Source organism: Chanodichthys erythropterus, chromosome 15 (assembly GCF_024489055.1).
Source record: "Chanodichthys erythropterus isolate Z2021 chromosome 15, ASM2448905v1, whole genome shotgun sequence".
In the NCBI taxonomy this organism is placed as follows: Eukaryota; Metazoa; Chordata; class Actinopteri; order Cypriniformes; family Xenocyprididae; genus Chanodichthys; species Chanodichthys erythropterus.
In genome coordinates, this window is record NC_090235.1 from 30,685,639 (window position 1) to 30,710,941 (window position 25,303).

The following is a 25,303-nucleotide window of genomic DNA, read 5'->3' on the forward strand; positions in this document are numbered from 1 at the left end:
AGAAATCTGCTAAATGAAACCCTGTACTTCATTGTGAGGGTGTGTTATGTCTGCACACAAGCATTTCTACAAATGTCTTCCGTCTCAAAGCGGTTGCTGTTGCCTTGGCAACCACCATACCAGAATTGTGCGCATGCGTTGGCCTCCGGGTCATAGTACCACATCACCCTGTACTCTCTACAAGGCCCAGGATCCAATCCCTGCCTACAGTCTACATCTGAAATACAACAACAACATACATCTCAAGTACTTCAAATTGAACAAAATCTGGTTTCAAACTAAATTTGTGTGTGAATGAATGTGAATGCTCAAGAAGTCACTAGAAATAATAGATAATTGTGGTGTAAACCAGTGCGTTTACCTTTCATGAAGGCACCAGGCTGAGGGGGTGGTGGAGGTAGAGTTCGTGGAGGTGGGCTGATTTTTGGAACATACCGCCAGATTATGGGCGTCTGGGGTCCTACTACTGAGATGGAGGACTGGTGTCTCATCTTATCTCCATTTGTGTCCTCTTCATTCGAGTCATCATAGTCATCTGGTTGCTGGGTAGAAGAAGTGGTCTCAAACTCTGTTGGAAGTGCAGTCTGTGATAAAGAGAAACTTTTTCAGACTTTATGGCATGTGGCATTGTGGCAGCACATCTCATTTAACTGGAAACAGAAGCTCTTTCCAGCAAAATATCACCTTCAGCTGGCATTTGGGTCATTTTATGTGCATGCTTTTTCTCTATATTAATGTTTCTGTTTTAGTTTCTTAGATATTTAAAAAAAAAAAAAAAAAAAAACTTTTTATTTTAAAAAATACATTTAAAATATTTTTTGAAAATAATGATTAGGATGTGTACACCGTACACACAGGAATTTAAGCTGTAAGGGAAATACGTTATTACTTTTTTACTTGATGGTTACGTCACAAAACTAACGTGAAATTTTTCTTTTTAAAAAAAGTATCTTTTTTAAGTGTCATTTTTATGAAGTCATGGAAAGGAAAAAAACAGATATCATGGTCACAAATTTGTTACCATGACTTAAAAGGTAGACTCAGTAGAATTTCAAAACACTGTTTGGAAGTTAGTCAGGCGACACCAACAACCAGAGGCGGGTAGTAGCAAAGTAAATTTACTTCGTTACATTGAGTAGTTTTTTGGAAAATTTGTACTTTTAGAGTGGATTTAAATGTTGGTACTTTAACTTGAGTAAATTTGTAATGAAATATCTGTACTTTTACTTCGCTACATTTGGCGACATTCCTCTCGTTACTTTAATTAATTACTGTAACGTTACATGTTAAGAAATGCGTAGTTTATTCCAAGCGCACTGTAATTTTTTTTTTTTTCATGAACGATGCCATTCACAAATTTGAGTCGATTCTGTTCAAAGACTTGGTCGAATCAGTTTGAATGATTTGTTCAGTTCCTGCACGCGTTTCTCTCTCGGAGCGTTGGAAGAAGTGGCAGTGGACCTACAGTCAATTAAAAGCAAATCTGCAAATGCATACAGTTGTTTGCCAGCGATGAAGATTTTTATAAGTTGATCTGCGTATGCTGTCTGTGAACAATTCCACAGGTAGGCCGATTTCATTTGATTTCAATTCATGATACAGCCAATAGCCGACATTTTACAACCAACCAGATTATTACGCCACGATAACAGAGTAAGTTAGGCCTGTGTAGCATTTTTTTTACCGTTATAATGGACATATATCTTAATTTATACATTAAATAAGCTCTTCTTGTTCAGAGAGTATTATGGTAATTTGTGGATCGCCTATTGCGCAATGGTGGCGCGGGTGACCTGTTCGTCTTGAAAATTAACGCCTTTGCATTGAAACAGTTAACCAGTTTACACGCGCCTGCAGAAATATAGCCTACATTTGATTACATTTTGAAGAACAGACAGAAGAAGATCCGTCAATTTGATCATTGTTTGTGTTCAGATGTTCAGAGGTTATAAGCGCGAGCACATCGAGTTTCTCTCTTCTTTCAAATGTAGCTGTATACGTTATTATACAAACAAAGCAAAAGATATGCAATGATATCCGGGTTATAGATGCCAGAAATAATGCTCGTCTCTTCTGTGTTTGTTGCAAAGATGCTAATTATGATAATGATTTAAATATCTATCTAAATAATAACATGCTATTATATATATAGGCTATATTATATATGTTGGTCAATGACGTGACGCTCATTTTTTGTGTCCTTATAGTTTAATTAAATTTAAAAGGGTAAAAATTATAAAATAAATTAGCAAATTTCTTGCAATACATTCTCTTTTTTGAGGACCAAGTCTGAAATGACTGGTTTTAATCAATTTTGTGAGAATATTTGGGGATTGATTGCAAAAATGTCAATGTGGTGTAACCATAAAAAACTTAGTACCAAATAATTGATCTTGTTTAAAAAAGGTGAAATTCTCAATAAAACACCATATAAGGTAGTTTGGCATAATCTTACATTAGAACAATTTAATAGTAAATAAAAATAAGTTTAACACCATTGTTCTGAATATTATAAATAATTTGGGGAATCATAGGAGTCAAGTCAAATTCCTGAAGTGTCAAGGTAGTGTAACCTCCATTCAAGGAGCCATTTTGTTAATATTGTGCAAGTAACCGGTTACACCATTTGACTTCTATTACAAGCCTTTCTGTTAGGGGCAAATTTAGTCAAAATCACTAGTTTATATTGCTGATTAAAGATGTAATATAAACTATACTACAATTTGGAACTATTTTCAAATGTTCAATGTTTTATTTTTTTGAGAAAGTGGTGCTTTATCCACAACTTTATTATTAAAGCTCTGTAAGTCAGTAAAATAATATATAATTATGTTGCACAACATTAATGTTTAGAACATTAGAACATTTAGAACATTTCTATTCTGTTCACTTAAAAATGTAAGCAGTATAAAATCATGGAGTGATTGCTAATGAGAAACAAGTGTGACAAACATATCAAGAGCAGCTTTTATTAAACTGCAGTCACTGCTTCTGCTTCTTCAAGTCAAGCGTATGTGAGGTAAAGCAGCTCTGTTTGATCATATTAGACACATTTGTGTGTTGAAATTTGTTAATCATCACTAATCATCACTTTGATGATTTCTTGTTATCAGATATTGTTCCTTAAAGGGTTAGTTCACCCAAAAATGAAATTTCTGCCATTTATTACTCACCCTCATGTCGTTCCAAACATGTGTCACCTTTGTTCATCTTCAGAACACAAATTAAGACATTTTTGATGAAATCTGAGAGCTTTTTTTTTATCTCCCATAGAAAGCAACGAAATGACCACATTCAAAGTCCAGAAAGGTTGTAGAGCCTTGAGTAGATTTTCATTGGATACTTTTTTACTCTTACTTAAGTAACTATTAAGATTATTACTTTCACTTTTACTTTGAGTACATATTTCTATAAGTACTTGTACTTTTACTTGAGTACAGTTTTTGGATACTCTACCCACCTCTGCCAACAACAAACATCTAACCAATCAGCATTAGGGGGTTTATGACGGTCGAGGAGAGAGAATGAGAAAATGAGAAAAAAAACAAAACTGTAGAACGAGAGATGGGACATAATACAAAAGAGCTCAAAAGAATATCACTGGAATGAAGGTTTATGACTGGGCAAGTGCTTTAGGACCCGCGCTTATATTAGAAAAGCTTTCCAGTGCTGGAGAGAGCTAAGTGGGAAGGCCTGAAAACAGACATGGAGGCTGCTTTGAACCTGCTTCTCATGTGAGTAACACGGTTTTGATTGTCTGGAACTGCTGTGATATTTGGGACTTACAACGAACACTTGGTATTTACTCTTGTGTACTGTACATTCATTTTTTTGTGCTTCCTTGCCGTTCCTTTATCAACCGTGCTCTATTTTCGTGAAGCATTTTGTTGCGCATCAGCTGTGATGAAGACATCCACTCACATTGCGTGTGTACCAGTGGCCAGATAGTGAAACCACTAGTTAAACCACTGCACACTGATGACCGCTAGAGAATGAGGTGTTTAGCATCATTGTTGGTGCATTCACCTCCCAAGCCAGCAGCGATTGGGCTGGGGTTCGAGACCCCCCCGAGCAGGGTGGTTAGGATTGGAGTGTGAGTTTTGGAGGTGGAGCAATGAAGAGAGGGGTGGGTTTGTTTGGGTTGATTTCAAATATCAATATCAATATCAATGTCCAACAGCGTAGTTCAAAATCTACTTACCGCATCTTTAATTCATGGCCACGTTTGACAAATTCTTTCATCTTAGGTAAATCATGGCCATGTTGTTGTACTAACATTTTAATTTTGTTAAATCATGGCCATGATTTACCTAAAATTCAGGAACAAATCCTAATTTTTTGCTGACAATATCTAGTTTTTTTTTTCTCCACATGTCATGTGCAGGGCTTGTACCATTTTAATTTTACTGAAAAGTTGTATATTTTCCCTTTGAAAAACATTTTGCTAATGAATTTATATAGTGCCTTGCTAGATTAGAATTTATTACTGTCTTTCTGTAGAAGTATGAAAAATGACCTCTTTGTCCTCTGTGACGAAATAATCACTGGTGGGAGCCTCAGTTCTATCTGGAACTGGATCAGGCCGAAATGGAGGGAATGTTTTGCCATTTGGGCCGAAGAGCGTTCCACCATCACGGTCGCAGATCTGACTTAGCAGTTTATTCTCCAGTGCTGAAAAATCGCAACAAGTTAACATAAACATATTTAGCCAAATACACCACATTTAAAAGAAATATAGGAGTACGTACTGTGCAGTCTCATGAAGTCAATTAAGTAGACATAATCTTCATTAGGATCAGATGCCAAAATGTTCATCTCATTCTTAAACTCTGCATACTGGGAGTTACTGCTGTTCATGATACCAATCGCAAAGATTTCAATCCCAGCATAGTGAGCCTCTTTTGCAGCATCTTTCAGCCTCACTGCATCACGTTTGTCGGCCTGACCATCCGTCAACACGACCACAACCTTTCTTACACCAGGCCGAGCTGCTTTGAAGAGCTGAGTGGCCCGGCGGATGGCGCTGCCCGTGAAGGTGCCCTCGCCCAGGTACAGCATATTGCGTACGGCAGTTTTGATGTCTGTCTGGTCAGACAGCTGTTGTAGGCTGGTGACCACCACATCCACATGACTGTACATCACCACCCCAACACGCGTGGCTTCATGGCTCACGGATAAGCGATCGATCAGAGCATTCACAAAGTCCTTCACCACTTCAAAGTTCTCTGGTCCCACACTCTCAGAGCTGTCGATGACAAAGACCAGCTCCAGAGGACTTGTCCGGCATTTCATACCACATCCTGAGACAAAACACAAAAAAGTAAGTGCCTCCACCTAACACCCCTTAAACAACCTATATATAGTTTTGTGTTTGAGTGGCAGGGATGGTTACATACCACATATTTCCCGGATTATTCTGATCACCTCTTCTCTCTGCGGGGTGAAGTTCAATGTATGGTATTCATACAATATTGGTAAGTATTCTGATGACAAAGTTTTTATGAAAAATATTTTGACTCACAGATAGGCCAGGATCGCCCTTCTCTCCTGGTTTTCCCTATACAATTTAAGTTGAATTTTATTAGTAACAGGGTCATTTTTCAAGGTATATTCTGTCTATCTACATATATATATATATGTAAACTGAATTAAAGGTGGGCTAAAATCTGTTGCTGTTCCATTAGAGTAAAGGTGCGGTCACATGTTTTAATGGACGAAATCCAGTAATTTTAATAGCATTTTACAGGAAAAAAAAAAAAAAAAACCCATGCAAATTTTGCAATGTATTCAAGTTCTTCACGTAGATTCATAACAAAAAGCTTCTTGGTTTGAAAGTGATATCTGTGTGAGTAGTGCTTTATACATCGCTACATTATTGACAATTTTTTTGCCTGCAAAATGTTGCAGAAATTTTGCTAATGTGTCTGCACTTTAAAACATGATAGTGATCAACTAACAGAGGGTATATAGCTGCAAGGCGAAGCCAAACTGTCTTGATTACTTGATCACTTTTGTGTTTATCATTGTTTCATAAGAATTTTGTATTTGTAGCGCATCCAGGACAAGAATTTGATGGACTACAATTTCAAAACAGTAGGGGCTTTCGCACCAAATAGTTCTAGGAACTCAGTTATAGGAACTACCACTAGGATAGTTCCCTGGGAACTAATTTCTCCCCCGGGCCATGTTCCTGGTTGCATACGCACTAGGAAAAAAGGAACTGTGAAGCGGCCGAGAGGTAAATGCTGTTATCACTGTTTTCCATGTTCGTTAAGTAAATATGTTTACACTGCTTTTTTAAAATGCCAGGTGCCGGTATTTGACATGCATTTGACCAATCAACTTACACTTACATCACTGATAGTTCCTATAGAGCTGGTTTAGACCCCTACTCTGAAGTAGGAGCTAGTTTAGTTCCACCAAAAGGAGTTCCTAGAACTGAAATTGTTCTTAGTTCCCGCAGTGCGAACACGGCAAAAAACGGAACTATGAAAAGGTTCCTCCGGTGCAAAAGCCCCTAGTGTTGTAGAACTCGAGACTGGACTCAGTCTTGAGTCTGCCTTCAAGACCATATATGTTTATGGTCTTATTATGGACTTGGGAGAATTTGGACTTTGTCTTGACTCAAAATCAAGTCCAGTCTTGAATACTACAACATTGTAGATGCGTTATGTGGTCTGTGGTCCGTTCAGGCCTCTGTCTTGGCTTGGACTAAACCTTCTTCTGGCCTCAACTTTGACTCTGACTCAACCTTTACAGGTCTCAGCCTGGACTTAGACTCAAAATTAGCTGGTCTCAACTACAACGCTAACCAAAAAAACATGCCAACATAAACTGGAAATAGAATATGAACCTTGGCTAACTGGAAACTGGATATTACCTTGGCTCCTGTTTGTCCAGGCACTCCATATTCTCCTCTCTCTCCTTTTCTTCCGTGCTCCCCCACTAGACCTCTGTCACCCTAAATCCAACAGACTTTATGTTGTTTTTGCTTTTAAACAGTAATATATTATTAACTATACTGACATATAACACAGTCAGTCAGTGTTTGCTTTTCTAGTACCTTCTCTCCTGGCAGGCCATCACCTGGAGGCCCTCTTGGGCCAGGGGTCCCTTGAAACCCAGGGTCTCCCTGTGATGACAAAATGTTTATTTAATGTTCTAAGATTTTGTATGATAAAGTTATGTTTTGCTTTCTGTCTAAGTTGAAGAGCTACAGTATGAGGCCCGCAGGCCTTGAAGTCTTACCTTGGGACCTTGAATTCCCTCTCCTGGAGGGCCTGGAAGACCTGGAGCACCAGGCTGGCCAACTGCACCCTAAAAAAATCTCATATGAATTAAATCAACATAGAACATACTGTATGTAGAGCCAATACGCATTTTAAGTAGTGATATTGAACCTTTGGTCCAAGCAGTCCAATTCCTGGAGGCCCTGAAGGGCCAGTAGCTCCAGGTGAGCCCCTGTCTCCCTGAAAACAACAACAACAACAACAACATAAATTTAGCAAGAATGTTAAACTTAGCTAACTTTCTGAAAGATAGAAAGTCAGCAATCATTTATTGTGAATTGCATAATGACCAATACCTTTGGTCCTGGAATTCCTTGTCCTTCAGGTCCAACTTCACCAGGCAGTCCAGGCAACCCTGGAAGCCCCTGAGAATATATCATATGTATAGATATTACTGCTTTTGTTTTCTTTGTTGTTTGTATTAAAGTCTTTGTCTCGTTCACGCACCTGTGGTCCGGGGTAACCCTCCCCCTTCATTCCTTGTGGCCCCACTGGTCCTGGACTTCCTCTGTCACCCTGAAACATGCCAATGTAGATTTTATTAGCTAACAAACCTACTATTAAACTGGTTAAATGTCTTTGTCATTGTCTATATAACCTTAGGGCCTGTAGTCCCAACACCTGGCTCTCCAACAGGACCAGACGGGCCTGCAGGTCCTGGCTCACCCTAACAATAAACATGCAACCAGCATAATGAGGAGGAGCATAAGTACAGTACACACAATATTGTTTAACATTAGGTAAGAATACAAATAGTCAACCTTGTATGCAAAATTTATTTTCACTAGCTCCACCCACCATTTCTCAGCTATTTATCTTTAGTACAAACAGGATATTACTTCTTTTTACACTTTGTGTAAATAGCATTTATCTCTATTTGCATTTAGTGAGATATATATGTACCTTTGAACCAGGCAATCCTCGACCCGGAGGTCCAGGTAACCCCATCATACCTAAACTTCCTGGTTCTCCCTATAAATGAAAGATTTTTTATTATTATTTTTTTTTTTACCAGTGTTCATTTTTAAAAATGTCCATAGCATACATAAGACAATGAGTGGTCATTTTAGTTGTGTATAATTTATAAAGAACTGTAGTGTTTCTGCACTTTGAGTAATTCTGAATACTTCTAAAGTATTCTACTTTGTAGAAATGTTATGGAAAGTGTAAATTACAATAGTGATGAAATATAATTATAATTAAAAATATAATATAGGCACTTTTGAAAACAAATAATATTTGTATTTAACAAAGGTAGGTATTAAAATAATCAAATAAGTTAGACTGATGAGATAATATATTGAATACAGCATGTCCTTCCTATGAGAGTTGTTGCTTTGTGCCTATAACAAGTTTCCAGTGACAAAGTCCAGGAAAAATATTTTCGATTTTCTTTTTTTTTTTTTTTTTTTTTTTTTTTTTTTTATTTATTTTTTAATTATTTATTATTGTGTTTTCAAATTTTTTTTTTTTTTTTTTTTTTTTTTTTTTTCTTTTTTTTTAATGATTGAAAAGGTGACATAACATAACAAGGTGACATAACATAAGAAGTCTACATACAGAGAGAGATGGAAGATATAGAGAAAAGATAACAGAACAAACATATTGAGAAACAGAAAAGAAAAGGAAAAAAAAAGAAAAAAAAAAAAAAAATGATGACAATGAAAAATGATCTGGTAAGTATATCTAGTATAAATGTCATATATCACATACTGAAGTGTGGAGGTTATTCCACAGAATATAGAAATGGTAAATGTATAACTATAACATACAAAAATACATACATATACACCAATATACATATATATACACATACAAACATATATTAGACTCATACATACATATATGCCAATATGCAGGGATACGGTATATATGTCTTCTTTATAACATCTATTGTTATTAACATGGTACATTCAGTCAGCTTTCTTTTTGAATATAATAGACAAAATTGAAGATATAGGCTATTTACTGATATAATAATGTAATAATAATAAGAAAAAATGTGTATATACTTCCATATATTTCTTTTTACATATCTATTTACAAAGGATATCTATTAATATGCAAATTCCTATTAATATCAAATACTATTAAGATATTTTCTCATTATATTGAGAATTATATAAGAAGAGAAGAGAGGTGAAAAAGAAGAAGAGGGAACAAATAATTAAATAAACAAACTAATTAAATAATAAAAAAAAAAAAAAATAAAAAAAAAACTTTGGGTGGGAGCGGAGGAGAGAGAAGTACTAAGGGAGAAGATAGAAAGAAAAGTAGGAGTGAAATAGAGAAAATTAAAGAGAGAGAGAGAGAGAGAGAGAGAGAGAGAGAAAGAGTTGTTTCATTCTAAAAATAGAAAGTCACTGCGATATATCACTTGAGCACCGTTCTTACTCATTTGTAGGTCATTGGCAGGCCCTTTCTAAGCCACTGGAGTATGACCTGGTTACGGCCTCGCCTTAGTTGGTTGACACTATTCGATTTTCAATGTATATTTATAGGTTTATGAGTTTCTGGATGAATATTCTCACAAACCAAGGATGACCGTTGAAGGACTGATTATGAGCAACCATAAAAGTGTACAAATAAACCCTAAAGACCTTTTATGAACTCTTTAAAAGTCGTCAGATCATGAAATAAGACATTCCAAACATCTAACCATGACGACCTGGACATTAACCTCCACATTCTCAATGCAAAAACCAGATTTTGTGTTTAAATATTGACACTGTCCCACCGACCTTGGCCCCTGGGGGTCCCGGTGCTCCAGCACTTCCTGGGAGACCCCGAGGTCCTCTGTCACCTCGGTCCCCCTGTGGAGAGATTCACAATTTAGTGTGTTTATGTGACAGTAACATTTTCCACTTCAGTACATATAGAGAAGACAGTATTTGAGATTATTCAGCTTTTTGATCATAGACAAACTTTGAGTTGAGTGACATGATGACAAACTCAAGCCTCATAAATACACATGTAAGATATTAAGATATTATATTTTGCATAAAGAAAATGAAGGCTGTTTTTAGGACTTTTTAAATTTAAAGACATTTACTTTTGAGTGTTTTTATAATTTTCATTATTTAATGTTGATGTTACTGTCTCGGTTCTTTTTAGTTTCATTTTCATTTATTTTTATTTTGTATTCTCTAGTCATATGTGTCTCCTTTGTCTTAGCTTCCTGCCACTCATCTGTTACCATGGACACTAACTCAATCATCACAGCTGTTCATCATTTAGTTAATCACCAATGTGTATTTAAGTTCCTCCTTGTGCACACTTCAGTTGTCTGGTCATGTTAATGCTAAGGTTGTGTTTCTCTGCCTGTCTTGTTTGGATTTTTGTGTGGATATTATAAAAGAGTGTGTTTGGATCATCATCATCTTCCTCGTTGTGAGTTGTACTACAACCCAGTGTGACAAAGACATGATGTTCAAAAATATTTTATTTAAAAAAACATTATTTTGAAAAATAATTCTAAGATGGTCTTTTATTAAAATCTGCATTAATTAGAGACAGTAGAACAAATACTATCATACTAAACATTGTAAATAAAAATGTTATTACAAAATTACTTTTATGTTTATGAAAGAGAATTTTTATGCTCACAAATACTGTATTTATTTGATTTAAAATACAGTAAAAAAAATAAATATTACAATTTTTAAATATTTTTACAATTTGGTGCTCACTAAACATTTATTATTATAGGCCTAATCAATGTTGAAAACAGTTATGCTATCTAATATTTTTGTGGAAACTGTGATAGATTTTGTCTGATTCTTTGATGAATAGAAGAGTCAAAAGTACAGCATTAATTTGAAACAGAATTATTTTGTAGTATTATAAATATCTTTACTCACACTCTTGAACTGTTGAATATATCCCTTCTAAAATAAAAGTATTAATTTAGGTAACAATTTATTTTACAGTGCCCTTGTTACATGTTACTTATTGTAGTAACTAATAACTAGATACTAATAACAGTAAATTATGCATAATTAAATAGAACTAACATTAAACCAAACCAAATTGTATTGTAAGTACATGTTGTTAATTAATATTAATTAGTACCTAAATGTATAGTTACAATGTAACAAGGACACCTTAAAATAAAGTTAATAGCATATTTTATTTTGATATCATGTAAAATACAACTTGGACTTGGCCGGATTTTGTGAGATTCAATCCTAAACTAAATCATATAAAACTCTGGTCTCAGATCATTTGAAATGGTTACAACCATAGGGTTACAACCCTTGTTAAACTGATACTGCATTGTTCTCATGAATGTATTTTTACCATAATGTAAACCTTGTATTAAATGGCAGGATATATTTTACTCTCACTGTCACCCAAAAAGGCAAATATTGACTCCTGGACTCCTGTTGGGAAAGTTGCTTTGGAAATGTAATAACCCTATTTAAAATGTAATAAGTATTGTAACTATTTCAATTACTTTATTAAAGTAATGTAACTGAATACATTTGATTAATTTTTAATTACTTTTCTAAATTTCTAATGAATGCAGGGCAGGGTTAACCATGCAGTAGTACTCAACAGTGACTACTGTCAGACAATCCTTCACTTGTTTTAAGATTATAATAATTTAATTTTTAAAGCACAGCCACCACAAAATCAGACTTTAGCACCTCTTTTTACTTTGAGATCGTTCTGAAGTTAAATACAGATTTAAAATCAGAACAAGAAAAAGTTTAATAGCTATGATGCCGTTTTTGAACAGACAGGTTGTAGCCTAAAGCTTTCAGTGGCAATGTGGAGTGATGTATTTGGCAGTAAGGTGCGCTGCAAATTCAAACAAGTGAACCAATCAAAAGCAACAGAATAGCATTGCTTTACTAAACAGCCTTTAAATGGCAGGAGGCATTGTGCACATTAAAAACAGGCAAAGCCACAAATGAATATTATTCAGCATACCCTAGCTTTTTACATGATTTTTGTATTCGTTAACATTTTCATAAGTAACTGTAATTTAATTACACATTTTTTTCTCAGTAACTGTAATGGATTACATAACGCCGTTACACCAGTTACTCCCCAACACTGCTCCTGGACTCAATGAATGTATAAATCACTGTTTAACCATAAGAGATAGTTTTTATTTATTTATTAATCTGTAGAATTGTGGTAAGTAAGAAACCTTTTTAGAAAGAAACGTCATTGTACCTTCTCACCGGGAATTCCTTTCCCAGGTGAGCCCTCAGGACCTCGTGCACCAGGTAAACCCATCTCACCCTATAATGAAAAAAAGACAGAAATGCCCAGGTGAGTAAACGATATAAACAGCAAATACAGGAAAGCTTCAGTAAAGCACACATGCATTACTTTCCTATCATAAAATAAGAACGTGTTATAATCACAGTGGCCCCAAAAATATGTAGACATTTAAGCCACACCATAAAAAGTATGACTTCAAGGCCCGGTTTCACAGACAGGGCTTAGCCTAAGCCAGGATTTAGCCTTAGTTCAATTAGGGCATTTTAAGTAGCTTTTATAAACGTTCACTAGAAGAAAAAAAAAAAACATTGCTGGTGTACATCCTGATACAAAACAGCAGCACTGATATATTTTAAGATCTGTCACTGCAAGTTATTTTCATTTAAAACAGCTCAAACATGCATTTAATCTAGGACTAACTTAAGTGAAACTATGACATTCATTAATTTATAAGTATGGCCTTAGTGATGATCCACTGGTTACATTTTAAATAAAATCATAACCATTTTACAAGAAACCTGTGACCCAGGACATTTTGTCCCACTGTACCTTTGGACCCACAGAGCCATCTTCACCTGGGATGCCAGGAATACCTGGAGCTCCGTCTGGTCCTGGTTCTCCCTAAAATCAAGAAACCACTCTATCACTGTTACATAAAATGTAGATTATATTAAAAATATGGAAATATATAGATATTTGATTTGGTTTATAAGGATATTGAAATTGTACATACTTTTGGTCCTGGTTCTCCTATTCCTCTCTCACCTTGTAGGCCAGATTCTCCTGGAAAGCCTTGATCTCCCTGCAAACAAATTTATACAGTCACAATTTATACTGATAATCACACAAACCATTAAAGGGATAATTCACCCAAAAATGAAAATTTGATGTTTATCTGCTTACCCCCAGTGCATCCAAGATGTAGGTGACTTTTTTTCTTCAGTCGAACGCAAATTATGATTTTTAACTGCAACCGCTGCCGTCTGTCAGTCAAATAATAGCAGTAGATGGGAACTTCAACTATAACAGTAAATAAAACTTGCTTAGACAAATCAAAATTAAAACCTGCGGCTCGTGACGACACATTAATATCCTAAGACACGAAACGATCGGTTTGTGCGAGAAACCGAACATTATTTATATAATTTTTTACCTCTAATACACCACTATGTCCAACTTTGTTCAGCTTCCTGTTAGTGAGGTCAAAAAACGCGTTGTGATGACGGAAGTGTCTCGCCCATATACTTCAATGAGCGCGAGACATCACTTCCGTTGTCAGAGCGCGATCAGACCTCACTAACCGGAAGTTGAACGAAGTTGGACATAGTGGTGTATTAGAGGTAAAAAATTATATAAATACTGTTCGGTTTCTCGCACAAACCGATCGTTTCGTGTCTTAGGATATCAATGTGCCGTCACGAGCCGCAGGGTTTAATTTGGATTTGTCTATGGAAGTTTTTTCGACTCTTATTGTACAAGTTCCCAATCACTGCTATTATTTGACTGACAGAAGGCAGCGGTTGCAGTTAAAAATCATAATTTGCATTTGACTGAAGAAAAAAAGTCCTCTACATCTTGGATGCACTGGGGGTAAGCAGATAAACATCAAATTTTCATTTTTGGGTGAACTATCCCTTTAATGGAATAGTCAACCCCAAATGAAAACTATTTTTGAAAGTTTTAAAGTGTTATTTTAGTAGTATTTATGTACTATTGTTTTATTTTAATATAATTTATCTTAATATTATTTTTCATATATTTCTATATAGCTTTAATTTATACTTATTTAATTTTTAGTAATTTTAGTTCTTTAAAGTATTTCATTTAGTTGCTTTTCGCATACAGATGGAGACAACACAGGTAACTTCCACACACAGTCATTTATTTATAGGTACAGCAAGACAAGCAATGGCAGCAGGTAAGGCAGTGTACTCATAGATAACTTAGCTTGAACCTAACAGTCTTTCTTTGTTTGCAGGGTGCAGAGTGATCGCTGAATGAGGAAGACAGAAGACGGATGAAGACTGATGATGATTTCAGGGCAGGAAAGTAGCACAGGTAGGTAGCCGGGTAAGTTGTAGCACAAGGTAACAACAAGACCAGACAAAGGTGAACTGAGGAGTGACTGCTTAAGTAGTGTGCTGTGATGAGCTGGTGCAGGTGGTGCAGAATTTTGGTGATTGGGATCGTGTGGGTGGAGCTGAGAGGTCTGGTGTTGACCTCAACCCAGCCCCCCCACCCCCCAACGATGACCGCACTGAACGACGAAGGGGATAGCTTCTACCTCTTCGAGCTGGGTGGTTGGGATGGCTCGCATGGAACTCAAAATGATGGATCTAGAATGTCATCTCAGGCAACCCATGATCTTTCTTCAGGGCCATATACTTCTTAGTCAAAAGATAGTCTAGGCGGCCATCCTGTCGTCAAGAGTCTAGGATGGTGTTGACCTTGTAGACGAGTTCCTCGGTTGGGACGAGTTCCAAGGTTGGTGCAATACGATAGTGTGAAGAAATATTTAACCGATAGGTGACTTCATTGATCTGCCTCTGGATGGTGAATGGACCTATGTAGCGGGGACTTACGACAGGGCAGTCGAAAACAGATGTCCCTGATTGAAAGCTAGTCCTTCTGTTCCAGATAGTACAAGAGTGTCACAGATCATTGTACATTGGCCTGGATCTTCTGTCTTCATGTTAGGGAATATGAACTCAGAAGAGCCAGGCTGCAGATGGACACGAGCTGAGTCCTAGACCCTCTTGCTCTCTTGGAACCAATGGTTCACAGCCGGAACTTCAGACGGCACAAGCGTGAGAGAGCATCTGCTTTCAAGTTCATGCATCACTTCAGTGGGGACAGTTTCTTTGAAAAAAATAAGCATGGATGGAGGATGGGATGCTCATCCTGCCACTGAGACAGAACAGCTGTACCTACCCTGGTGGACGCATCTATAGTAGTCAACATTTGAAGTGGATCAAAACCTTTCATCAAAGTTGTCCGAAAACCTTCTTAGGACAACTTAGTTCTTAGGACAACTCTGAACTTTTTTGATCCACTTCAAATGTTGACTACTGTACTTCAACCACGAAGGGAAGATCTGGATTGGGATGAACGAGGGTAGGAGCTGTGCAAAAGATTTAGAGCTGTTGGAAAGCATTGGCTGTGGCGGGACTACAGGACAGAGACTTGGGACGGTTTTTAAGGAGGGAGGTGAGTGGTGTACAGATCTAGCTAAAATGGGTGATGAAACAGTGGTAAAAGTTGGCAAAACCCAGGAAATGTTGAAGATCTTCAATGGAAGCAGGTTGGGGCCAATTCCGGATGGCTTAAACCTTCCTGTGGTCCATCTGGATGTTGTGTTGGTTAATGACATAACCAAGGAAATCCGGTCAAACTTGCATTTCTGAAGTTTCAGGTAGAGGTGTTGTTTCTGTAGCTTCTGGAGGACCTGCATCACGTGGCGGCGATGTTCGACCAGGTTCTGGGAGTAGATCAGGATGTTGTTGATGTAGTTGATGATGAAACGATGGAGGAACTCCAGGAACACCTCATTCATGTACCCCTGGAATAAGGTGGGTGAGTTGGACAGTCCATATGGCATCATGAGATATTCATAGTGGCCTGATGGTAATATGTGCTCCGCAGGTCCAGCTAGGTGAAGATGCAAGCTCCATGTAATTGTTCCAGGGCTGCTGGGACCAGAGGAAGGGATAGTGGTATTTGACCATCTGAGAATCAAGAGTACAGTAATCGTTGCATAGCCACAGCTCTGTCCTTTTTACTCACAAAGATGAAGCTCAAAGTGGCAGGGGTTGTAAATGGTCGGATGAAGTTTTGCTTGAGAGCCTCCTCAATGTACTTCTCCACAGCCTGCTGTTCTGGGATGGACAAAGAATAGATCTCATTTTTGAATCTCTACTCATGTATTCCAACTCACCAACTGGGAATGTTGTGACATCCAAGGGCGTCCCAGGATGAGGTCAGCAGTGGAACCTTCCAGCACCATGAACGAAAGTTGCTCTTGATATAGACACCCAATGCGGAGCATTACTGTGGAGATGCAGTGTTGGATGCGACCACAGCCCAGCGGCTTTCCCAGTATGGAGTTGATATTCAGAAGTTCTGTGCGTAGTCTTTTTTTGAGAGGGAGCTTTTGAAGGAGGTTGAGAGTGATGAAGTTACCGGCTGATCCAGTGTAGATGAGGGCTTGCGCTGAAACAGAACGTTGAGGTGTTGTAACAGCATTTCTAGTCAGAGGTGCAATTAAAGGAGGAAGTTGAATGGTACTCCCAGATGACACCCAGATTTACCTAGCCCTATCACCTAACGACTACAGCCCCATTGACTCCCTGTGCCAGTGCATTGATGAAATTAAAAATTGGATGTGTCTAAACTTCCTTCAGTTAAACAAAGACAAAACTGAAGTCATTGCGTTTGGAAACAAAGATGAAGTTTTCAAAGTGAACATGTACCTTCACTCTAGGGGTCAAACAACTAAAAATCTAGTCAGGAATCTTGGTGTGATTTTGGAGTCAGACCTGAGTTTCAGTAACCATGTAAAGACAATAACTAAATCAGCGTATTATCATCTCAAAAATATTGCAAGAATTAGATGCTTTGTCTCCAGTCAAGACTTAGAGAAACTTGTTCATGCTTTCATCACCAGCCGGGTGGATTATTGTAATGGGCTCCTCACTGGTCTTTCCAAAAGACCATATGACAGCTGCAGCTCGTACAGAACGCTGCTGCCAGGATTCTGAGCAGAACCCGAAAACATGAACACATCACACCAGTTCTCAGGTCCTTGCACTGGCTTCCAGTTGCATTTAGAATTGATTTTAAAGTACTGTTACTTGTTTATAAATCACTCAATGGCCTAGGACCTCAATACATTGCAGATATGCTCATAGAATATAAACCTAACAGATCACTCAGATCATCAGAATCAAGTCATTTAGAAATACCCAGGGTTCACTCAAAGCAAGGAGAGTCTGCTTTTAGCTGTTACGCCAGCCGCAGCTGGAACCAGCTTCCAGAAGAGATCAGGTGTGCTCCAACAGTAGCCACATTCAAATCCAGACTCAAAACACATCTTTTTATCTATGCATTTGCTGATTGAGCACTGTGCTATGTCCGAACTGTTTGCACTTTATTTTATATGTATTATCTTTTTATTCTTTTAATTTCTTTTCCTGTTTTTATTTCATTTTTAATCTATTTTATATCTTTTATGTATCATCTTGTTATTCTGACTTTTAATGCATTATTGCTGTCTGGTTGAAAGAGCTGGGAGAATTAGGAAGAAATTGATTAGGTTAAAATTTGGTAAATTTGACAAACCATGGGGAAATTTAAGCTGTAGTGCATGGTTAAGATATCTCTGGATTACAGTCAGGACACTTTCCAAAGGGGGAAATTTCCAAAGGGGAAATTTGAACTGCGTTCCATAGGTAAGATATCTCCGGAAGGGGGATTAGGGCTGTGTGGTGCAGTTTGAGGTGTCTTGGCAAAAGGGGAGATTGAAACTATGTTTATCAGTTTGAAGTGCCTTTACAGGTAGCAGTCCTGTTGGATGAGGAAGATCCATTCTGATCTGCTCTGATGAATAGATCCGTTTAGATCCAACTCTGATGGACGACAACAACAACAACAACAACAAACTCCCTGAGACTTCCTAGCTCTTCCATCCAGATAGCAAAAGCATTCTCTGTTTTTACTGTTATTTCTATTCCTTATGTTCTATTTTTATTATTCTTTTTTATGTAAAGCACTTTGAATTACCATTGTGTATGAAATTTGCTATACAAATAAAATTGCCTTGCCTTGCCTTGCCTTACTCACCGCTGGGCATGGTGGTCTGATGGGACAATTGGAGATTAGATGTCCCCCACTGTACAAACAAAAATGCTGGAGAATTCTACATTGACACTCTGCACAGGTCAGGTGGAATGAGTGAATCTGCAAGGGTTCAGGTACTGGAGGGGCAACAGATGGAGAGCATGTCCCGATAGTAGTGAGATGATGTAGGCGATCTTGGCTTTTTCTGTGGTGAATAGATATGGTTGCATCTTAAAAAACAGGGAGCACTGGAGAAGAAACCCGCTGCATTCCTCCGCCTTGCCAGATTATGTCGCTGGTCAGGCCATGAGATTGGCAGAGGCAGGTGGTGAAGTAGTGGGTGCCAGTGGTAGCAGTGTCTGATTGAGTGCTTGTACTAATTCCGTGAATTAATCTGGATTGTGTCATCGCTCACTGCAGCGCTGCGTTGCATGTTGTGTTCTAGTCTTCTGTTAGCATATAGATGGAGACAACACCGATAACTTCCACACACGTCATTTATTTACAGATGCATCAAGACAAGTGATGGCAGCAGGTAAGGCAGTGTACTCAGAGATAGCTTGAACTGAACAGTCTCTCTTTGTTTGCAGGCTGTAGAGTGATCGCTGAACGAGGAAGACAGAAGACAGATGAAGACTGACGATGATTTCAGGGCAGATAAGTCACACAGGTAGGTAGCCGGGTAAGTTGTAGCATGAGGTTACAACAAAACCACACAAAGGTGAACTGAGGAGTGACTGCTTAAGTAGCATGCTGTGATGAGCTGGTGCAGGTAGGTTGAATTAGAATTCTGGTGATTGGGATCGTGTAGGTGGAGCTGAGAGGTCTGGTGTTGAGAGTGTGACTGACTCTGTGACAGTTGCCAAGGCAACATTTATCATTTTCAGTTTTAAAGTTTTTTTTTTTTTTTTTATCTTTTGTTTGATTTCAGATTTATATATTTATTAAAAAATGATTTTTATTTTTTATTTTTATTTTTATTTTTTTTTATTTTTTTTAGCTTTAGTTAACAATAACAATGATTTGAAACCACATGAAGGTGAGTTTCTTTTTAGGGCGAACTATCCCTTTAAGTCTTTCTGCATTATTTATGGTTATAGAAATTGAAAGTACAATCTAAAGATATTTTGCATTCAATATCAGACCTCTAAAATACACACACACACACACACACACACACACACACACACACACACACACACACACACACACACACACACACACACACACACACACACACACGCGCACACACACACACAATGTACCTTAGGGCCCACCATGCCTACTCCAGAGGGGCCTCTTGGTCCAGGTGGACCCATGGGTCCCGGGTCTCCCTGCAGCCAGAGATGCCACATTAAAAAGTAATTTAAAACTGGAGGCTGTACTACGATTTCCTATAAAATAATGCAAGGAGGTGTGGGTGCAGTCTATGTATAGATAAGAACTTTGCTTTGCCTTTTCACCCTGGATCCCTTCTCCTGGAAATCCCATCTGTCCAGGTAAACCAGGTTCCCCTGTGTTACCCTACAGAAGAGAGAAATAAGTACTTAGAGCAGTGTCTTATTGTTTGATCTGATTACACTCAACAACAGCATGTAATATATTTTTTTTTTTTGAGAATGTTCTCTACCTTATCACCCTTGATGCTAAACCCAGGAGGCCCACGTACACCTTTAGGACCCTCAAATCCTCTGTCACCCTGAAATGTGGTGAAAATCAATGCATCGTTACATTATTAAGTACAGCATTAGATGTCTATCACATGAACAGTGCATTTTAGCATACTTTTTTTTTTTTTTTTTTTTTTAAATAGTACTTAAGAAAATAATACCATTTAAAGGAATATACCTTTGTGTGTTAATGAATGTAATGTTTTCAGATACTTAACTGCATGTTATTTTAAAATTAAATGAAAATATTTATAGTTTAAATTTTTACTAAATTCAATTAGCAGAACTTTAGAGTGCTTTTTTGACCTTTAAATGTACACTTAAAATTATTCCTATAGTTATTGAAATATGGTTAAAGTGTACTTTAACCGAAAGTACTGACAAAAAAAGCAAAAATATTATGGCAAACTAAAATATACTTTATTGTAATTTGAAACTTGTATGTAATATATTTAACGATATTTGTAATTGCACACTTATAATGTTCAATGCATACTTGTAATGTTTAATACATAAATGTAAGTATAAATGAATTTGCAATTTAGGTGTAACTTTAAATGTAATATATCAAATATCAAACTGCAGTTAAAATTATCAAATGCTTCACATTTAGTTAGTCAGCACATCAAAATAAGTGTACTTCTTTAAAGCACATCAAAATATTATTAAAACATGATTAAAATTAAAATTGTTCACTTTTTAATCACTTTTTAAAAGTGCACTGAAATGTCTTAAGAAACTGTCTTTAGCAGGGGCGGGTCTACGTGGTGGCCTGAAATTCGATTGGCCACCCCAGGTGCCCCCCCATAAGATGTCTTGTGATTGGTTAATTTTACGGCCAATCAGTTTATAGACTCTACTGAAGTTCACGATTCAAAGAAGTGCAGCGTCAGAGAAACAACGGTCGTCCCGGACTTGGACTTTTACTTTATCAAGTGTGGGAAGTCAAGACACCAAACAAAGAGCTGGTAGGTAACCTTTATGGATGGTTTAGTATGTTTGTATGGTTTTCTCAGATCAATGTTTTTACCCCGTCAGGCTCTGCTCGCGTTGGCCGTGGTTGATTTCAATCGAATGTTCAGTCAACGTTTAATAAAACACAATAAAAGTAAAATACGCTGGGTGCTATCAAACAGTAAACACTGTCATGGTGATTTGCATATTTTGTATCAAGTTTATTTTGTGGCAGTGACCACATAGCAAGATTGCACCAAATGACAATATGCACAGAATGTTCCAAAATAATAATAATAATTGTCTGTTGACACATTACTTGTTAATGCATAAGAGTAAGTCAGTTAGATAGTTAAATTGTCAGGCCTAACTTGACGTTAGTCATTTACACGTAAAATGACATGGATGCATTCTGTGCATTTCATTCACAATTTGAACAATTTTTGAAACATAAGTGTTTCTTTTGAAGGCAGGGAAGAGAACAGTACCAAGCAATGAAAAGAAGATAAACTAAAGACTGTTATTTAATATGTTAGCAGAGTACAATGTAACTTGGGTAAAGTTGGTTTTATATTTGCACATTCGGACTTCTGATAAATTCAGACTTTCCAATAAATGTGCAATAAATTAATGTTTGCGAATTTTAAGCAGCGACATGATATTGACAACCAACGTTTGTCAACTTTCAACATTTTTCACAGTCGATCAAAATAGACAAGTATTGTTTTAATGGCATATTTACTTGTGAATGTCCACTGAACGTCCAATGTAGTGTGATTAACAAGGCTATTGAAAACGGATGTCCGAATGTGCGAATATAAAATCAACTATACCCAAGTCATAAACGTAATGGTTCCATATTTTATTTTTAAACTGTGATGTTTTAATTTGAACTGTTACAGTGCTAAAACTTTAACTCTGTGTTACTCAGCTTTTTTTAAAATTAATCTGAAAGAAATGTTGAATGAAACACTGATGTTTTGGCCAAACCATTTGATTTATTATAGTGGGGGGAATTTTTTTTATTTTTTATCATTATTTGAAAGAGATGCTGAATAAAACTACTGTATATTGTAATGACCAAACTACTTATTAATAGCAAATAGTTGACATCGTTTCTGCTTCTGGGTTTTTAAAATTGCTCATTATTGAAATTGCTTTTATTTTATAAACTTGTTAGTTTTATTAAAACACTAAAAATAATAAACACTGGCTCTCAAATTTAACTTAATGGATATATTCAGGGATGACAAAAAACTAAATTAATCAAAAATGTGATTTATTACTACATTTAACTTTATTCATGTAGAAAAAAAAATCAATAGGATTTATGTAATATACTGTAGAATTTAGCTTTTTTTTTTTTTTTGCTCACTGGCGGCCACCCCATTTGGAGGCAGTGCCCCAACATGTGCTCTTTAGTACATGTTGAATGGCCTTTTATTTCATTAAATTGCAAGTACAGTTTTTTTAAATTAAAGTTTAAGATTTAAAGTACACTACACGTGCACATTAAATACAATAAAGTGCATTTCTTTTTTATTGTTAACTCTTGCCTTTGGTCCTGGTAAACCCTCTCCTGGAAAGCCTTGGTTGCCTTGAACTCCTGGAGGTCCTGATGCACCCTAATAAACAGGTACTCAATATTAATATATAACACTATACAAACCCAGTGAATAAAGATGCATGACAGCAGCTTGTTACAGAAAAACAAATGACTAACAATGTGTATCTCCCTCTAGTGGAGTTACTGACGTATCACTTCACTTACAGGCATTCCTGGCTCCCCTATACCAACAGGCCCGGTGGGCCCAGGTCTGCCTTGGCCACCTTTCTCCCCCTTACAAAACACAAAGGGTTTACATGGATATGATTCCATATGATTCCATTTTAATTAGAATAACAACAGCATACTGATACACTACTGTTCAAAAGTTTGGGGTGAATTTTTAATGTTAAAGTCTTTTATACTCACCATAGCATGCATTTATTTGATCAAATTACAGTAAAAACAGTAATACTGTGAAATAATATTAAAATATACAAACCCGATTCCAAAAAAGTTGGGACACTGTACAAATTGTGAATAAAAACAGAATGCAATGATGTGGAAGTTTCAGATTTCAATATTTTATTCAGAATACAACATAGATGACATATCAAATGTTTAAACTGAGAAAATTAATCATTTTAAGGGAAAAATAAGTTGATTTTAAATTTCATGGCATCAACACATCTCAAAAAAGTTGGGACAAGGCCATGTTTACCACTTTTTATAACAGTCTGCAAAGGTCTTCCCTGAAAGAGATCATGTTTGGATGGGAGCATATGTTGTTCTAGAACTTGGATATACCTTTCAGCATTGATGGTGCCTTTCCAGATGTGTAAGCTGCCCATGCCACACGCACTCATGCAAGCCCATACCATCAGAGATGCAGGCTTCTGAACTGAGCGCTGATAACAACTTGGGTTGTCTTTGTCCTCTTTAGTCCAGATGACATGGTGTCCCAGTTTTCCAAAAAGAACTTCAAATTCTGATTTGTCTGATCACAGAACAGTTTTCCACTTTGCCACAGTTCATTTTAAATGAGCCTTGGCCCAGAGAAAACGCCTGCGCTTCTGGATCACGTTTTGATATGGCTTCTTTTTTTGACCTATAGCGTTTTAGCCGACAACGGCGAATGGCACGGTGGATTGTGTTCACCGACAATGTTTTCTGGAAGTATTCCTGAGCCCATGTTGTGATTTCCATTACAGTAGCATTCCTGTATGTGATGCAGTGTCGTCTTAAGAGCCCGAAGATCACAAGCATCCAGTATGGTTTTCAAGCCTTGACCCTTACGCACAGAGATTGTTCCAGATTCTCTGAATCTTTGGATCATATTATGCACTGTAGATGATGATAACTTCAAACTCTTTGCAATTTTTCTCTGAGAAACTCCTTTCTTATATTGCTCCACTATTTTCCGCAGCATTGGGGGAACTGGTGATCCTCTGCCCATCTTGACTTCTGAGAGACACTGCCACTCTGAGAGGCTCTTTTTATACCCATCATGTTGCCAATTGACCTAATAAGTTGCAAATTGGTCCTCCAGCTGTTCCTTATATGTACATTTAACTTTTCCGGCCTCTTATTGCTACCTGTCCCAACATTTTTGGATTGTGTAGCTCTCATGAAATCCAAAATGAGCCAATATTTGGCATGACATTTCAAAATGTCTCACTTTCAACATTTGATATGTTATCTATATTCTATTGTGAATAAAATATGTTTATGAGATTTGTAAATTATTGCATTCCTTTTTTATTCACAATTTGTACAGTGTCCCAACTTTTTTGGAATCGGGTTTGTAAAATAACTATCATTACTCCAGTCTTTGAAACCATGATACCTTTTTTAAGGATTCTTTGACAAATGAAAGTTTATTTGAAAAATAATATTTTTGTAACAACGTAAAATTATTTGCTGTCACATTTGATGAAATGTATGTATCCTTGTAAAAAAAAAAAATACTAAAACTTTTGAATGGAAAGTGTATATAAAAGAAAATAGTTCTGTGGTGTGACAATTGTCTTGTATCACAATTATTTGAGTTCATAAACTGCATGCATGACAATTACACAAAAAATGTAGCATGTCACACTGCAGAACACTGCTTGAAATGTTGTGTAACAACTGTTTTCTAACCAGATATTAAAATATATTTTACATTATTTTGAAATCAAACTAATCTGATCTAATCTGAAGCCATTACCTTTGGACCAGGGTTCCCAGTCCCTGGGTTCCCTGGAGGTCCAGTGGGTCCACTAGGTCCTCGCTCACCCTGAGAAAGATATCACTGTCATTCCATTCGAAAAATATCACATTATAGTGGTGAAATGCAATATCCTTACTTTAGGTCCGACACGGCCCTCAGGGCCGGGGTCACCAGGGTTACCGCTCAGTCCCTGAAACAGACAGACATTCAAGTATTAGTCTTTATTATATTTTTTACTTCTCACTAATCACACTTGATCTAGGAGCTAGTTGTACTGGAAGAGTGTGTCTATTTAAATATAAAAGAACTTTTACAGTGTACTGGACCACTACCAAGCTATGCCATCAATTATAATGTGTTTTTACTGGACACATGACAGCCAGACATTCCCCATCAGCAGAGAATAGACTGTGTGGGAAACTGAAGCTATCTAAATCTGAATCGAGTCAAAAAAACGGAGGCTGCTGTCAATAAACCAAAATCACAAGGACAGAGACTGAACTAGGAGGGCAGGAGATAGTAACCCCTGTCCTTATGCTAATCCAGAGGAACAAAGAAAGCC

The 25,303-nt window shown here is 37.0% G+C and overlaps 1 protein-coding gene across 1 annotated transcript in view; it reads right to left on the reverse strand.

The window, feature by feature from the left end:
* Positions 1-44: 44 nt before the first annotated feature.
* col28a1a (collagen, type XXVIII, alpha 1a) overlaps positions 45-25,303 on the reverse strand; it is a 34,319-nt gene continuing 9,060 nt past the window's right edge. The window contains exons 10-34 of the mRNA XM_067411928.1: positions 24,878-24,931; positions 24,739-24,807; positions 22,755-22,823; positions 22,540-22,608; positions 19,990-20,058; positions 19,815-19,883; positions 19,625-19,693; positions 13,258-13,326; positions 13,074-13,145; positions 12,474-12,542; positions 10,031-10,102; positions 8,193-8,261; positions 7,888-7,956; positions 7,737-7,805; positions 7,586-7,654; positions 7,401-7,469; positions 7,249-7,317; positions 7,064-7,132; positions 6,881-6,961; positions 5,522-5,557; positions 5,397-5,433; positions 4,749-5,300; positions 4,517-4,671; positions 362-584; positions 45-217 (exon numbers count right to left, since the gene is read on the reverse strand). Of these exons, the coding sequence (XP_067268029.1) occupies positions 45-217; positions 362-584; positions 4,517-4,671; positions 4,749-5,300; positions 5,397-5,433; positions 5,522-5,557; positions 6,881-6,961; positions 7,064-7,132; positions 7,249-7,317; positions 7,401-7,469; positions 7,586-7,654; positions 7,737-7,805; positions 7,888-7,956; positions 8,193-8,261; positions 10,031-10,102; positions 12,474-12,542; positions 13,074-13,145; positions 13,258-13,326; positions 19,625-19,693; positions 19,815-19,883; positions 19,990-20,058; positions 22,540-22,608; positions 22,755-22,823; positions 24,739-24,807; positions 24,878-24,931 (2,490 nt within the window). The remainder of the gene's footprint in view (positions 218-361; positions 585-4,516; positions 4,672-4,748; positions 5,301-5,396; positions 5,434-5,521; positions 5,558-6,880; positions 6,962-7,063; positions 7,133-7,248; positions 7,318-7,400; positions 7,470-7,585; positions 7,655-7,736; positions 7,806-7,887; positions 7,957-8,192; positions 8,262-10,030; positions 10,103-12,473; positions 12,543-13,073; positions 13,146-13,257; positions 13,327-19,624; positions 19,694-19,814; positions 19,884-19,989; positions 20,059-22,539; positions 22,609-22,754; positions 22,824-24,738; positions 24,808-24,877; positions 24,932-25,303) is intronic.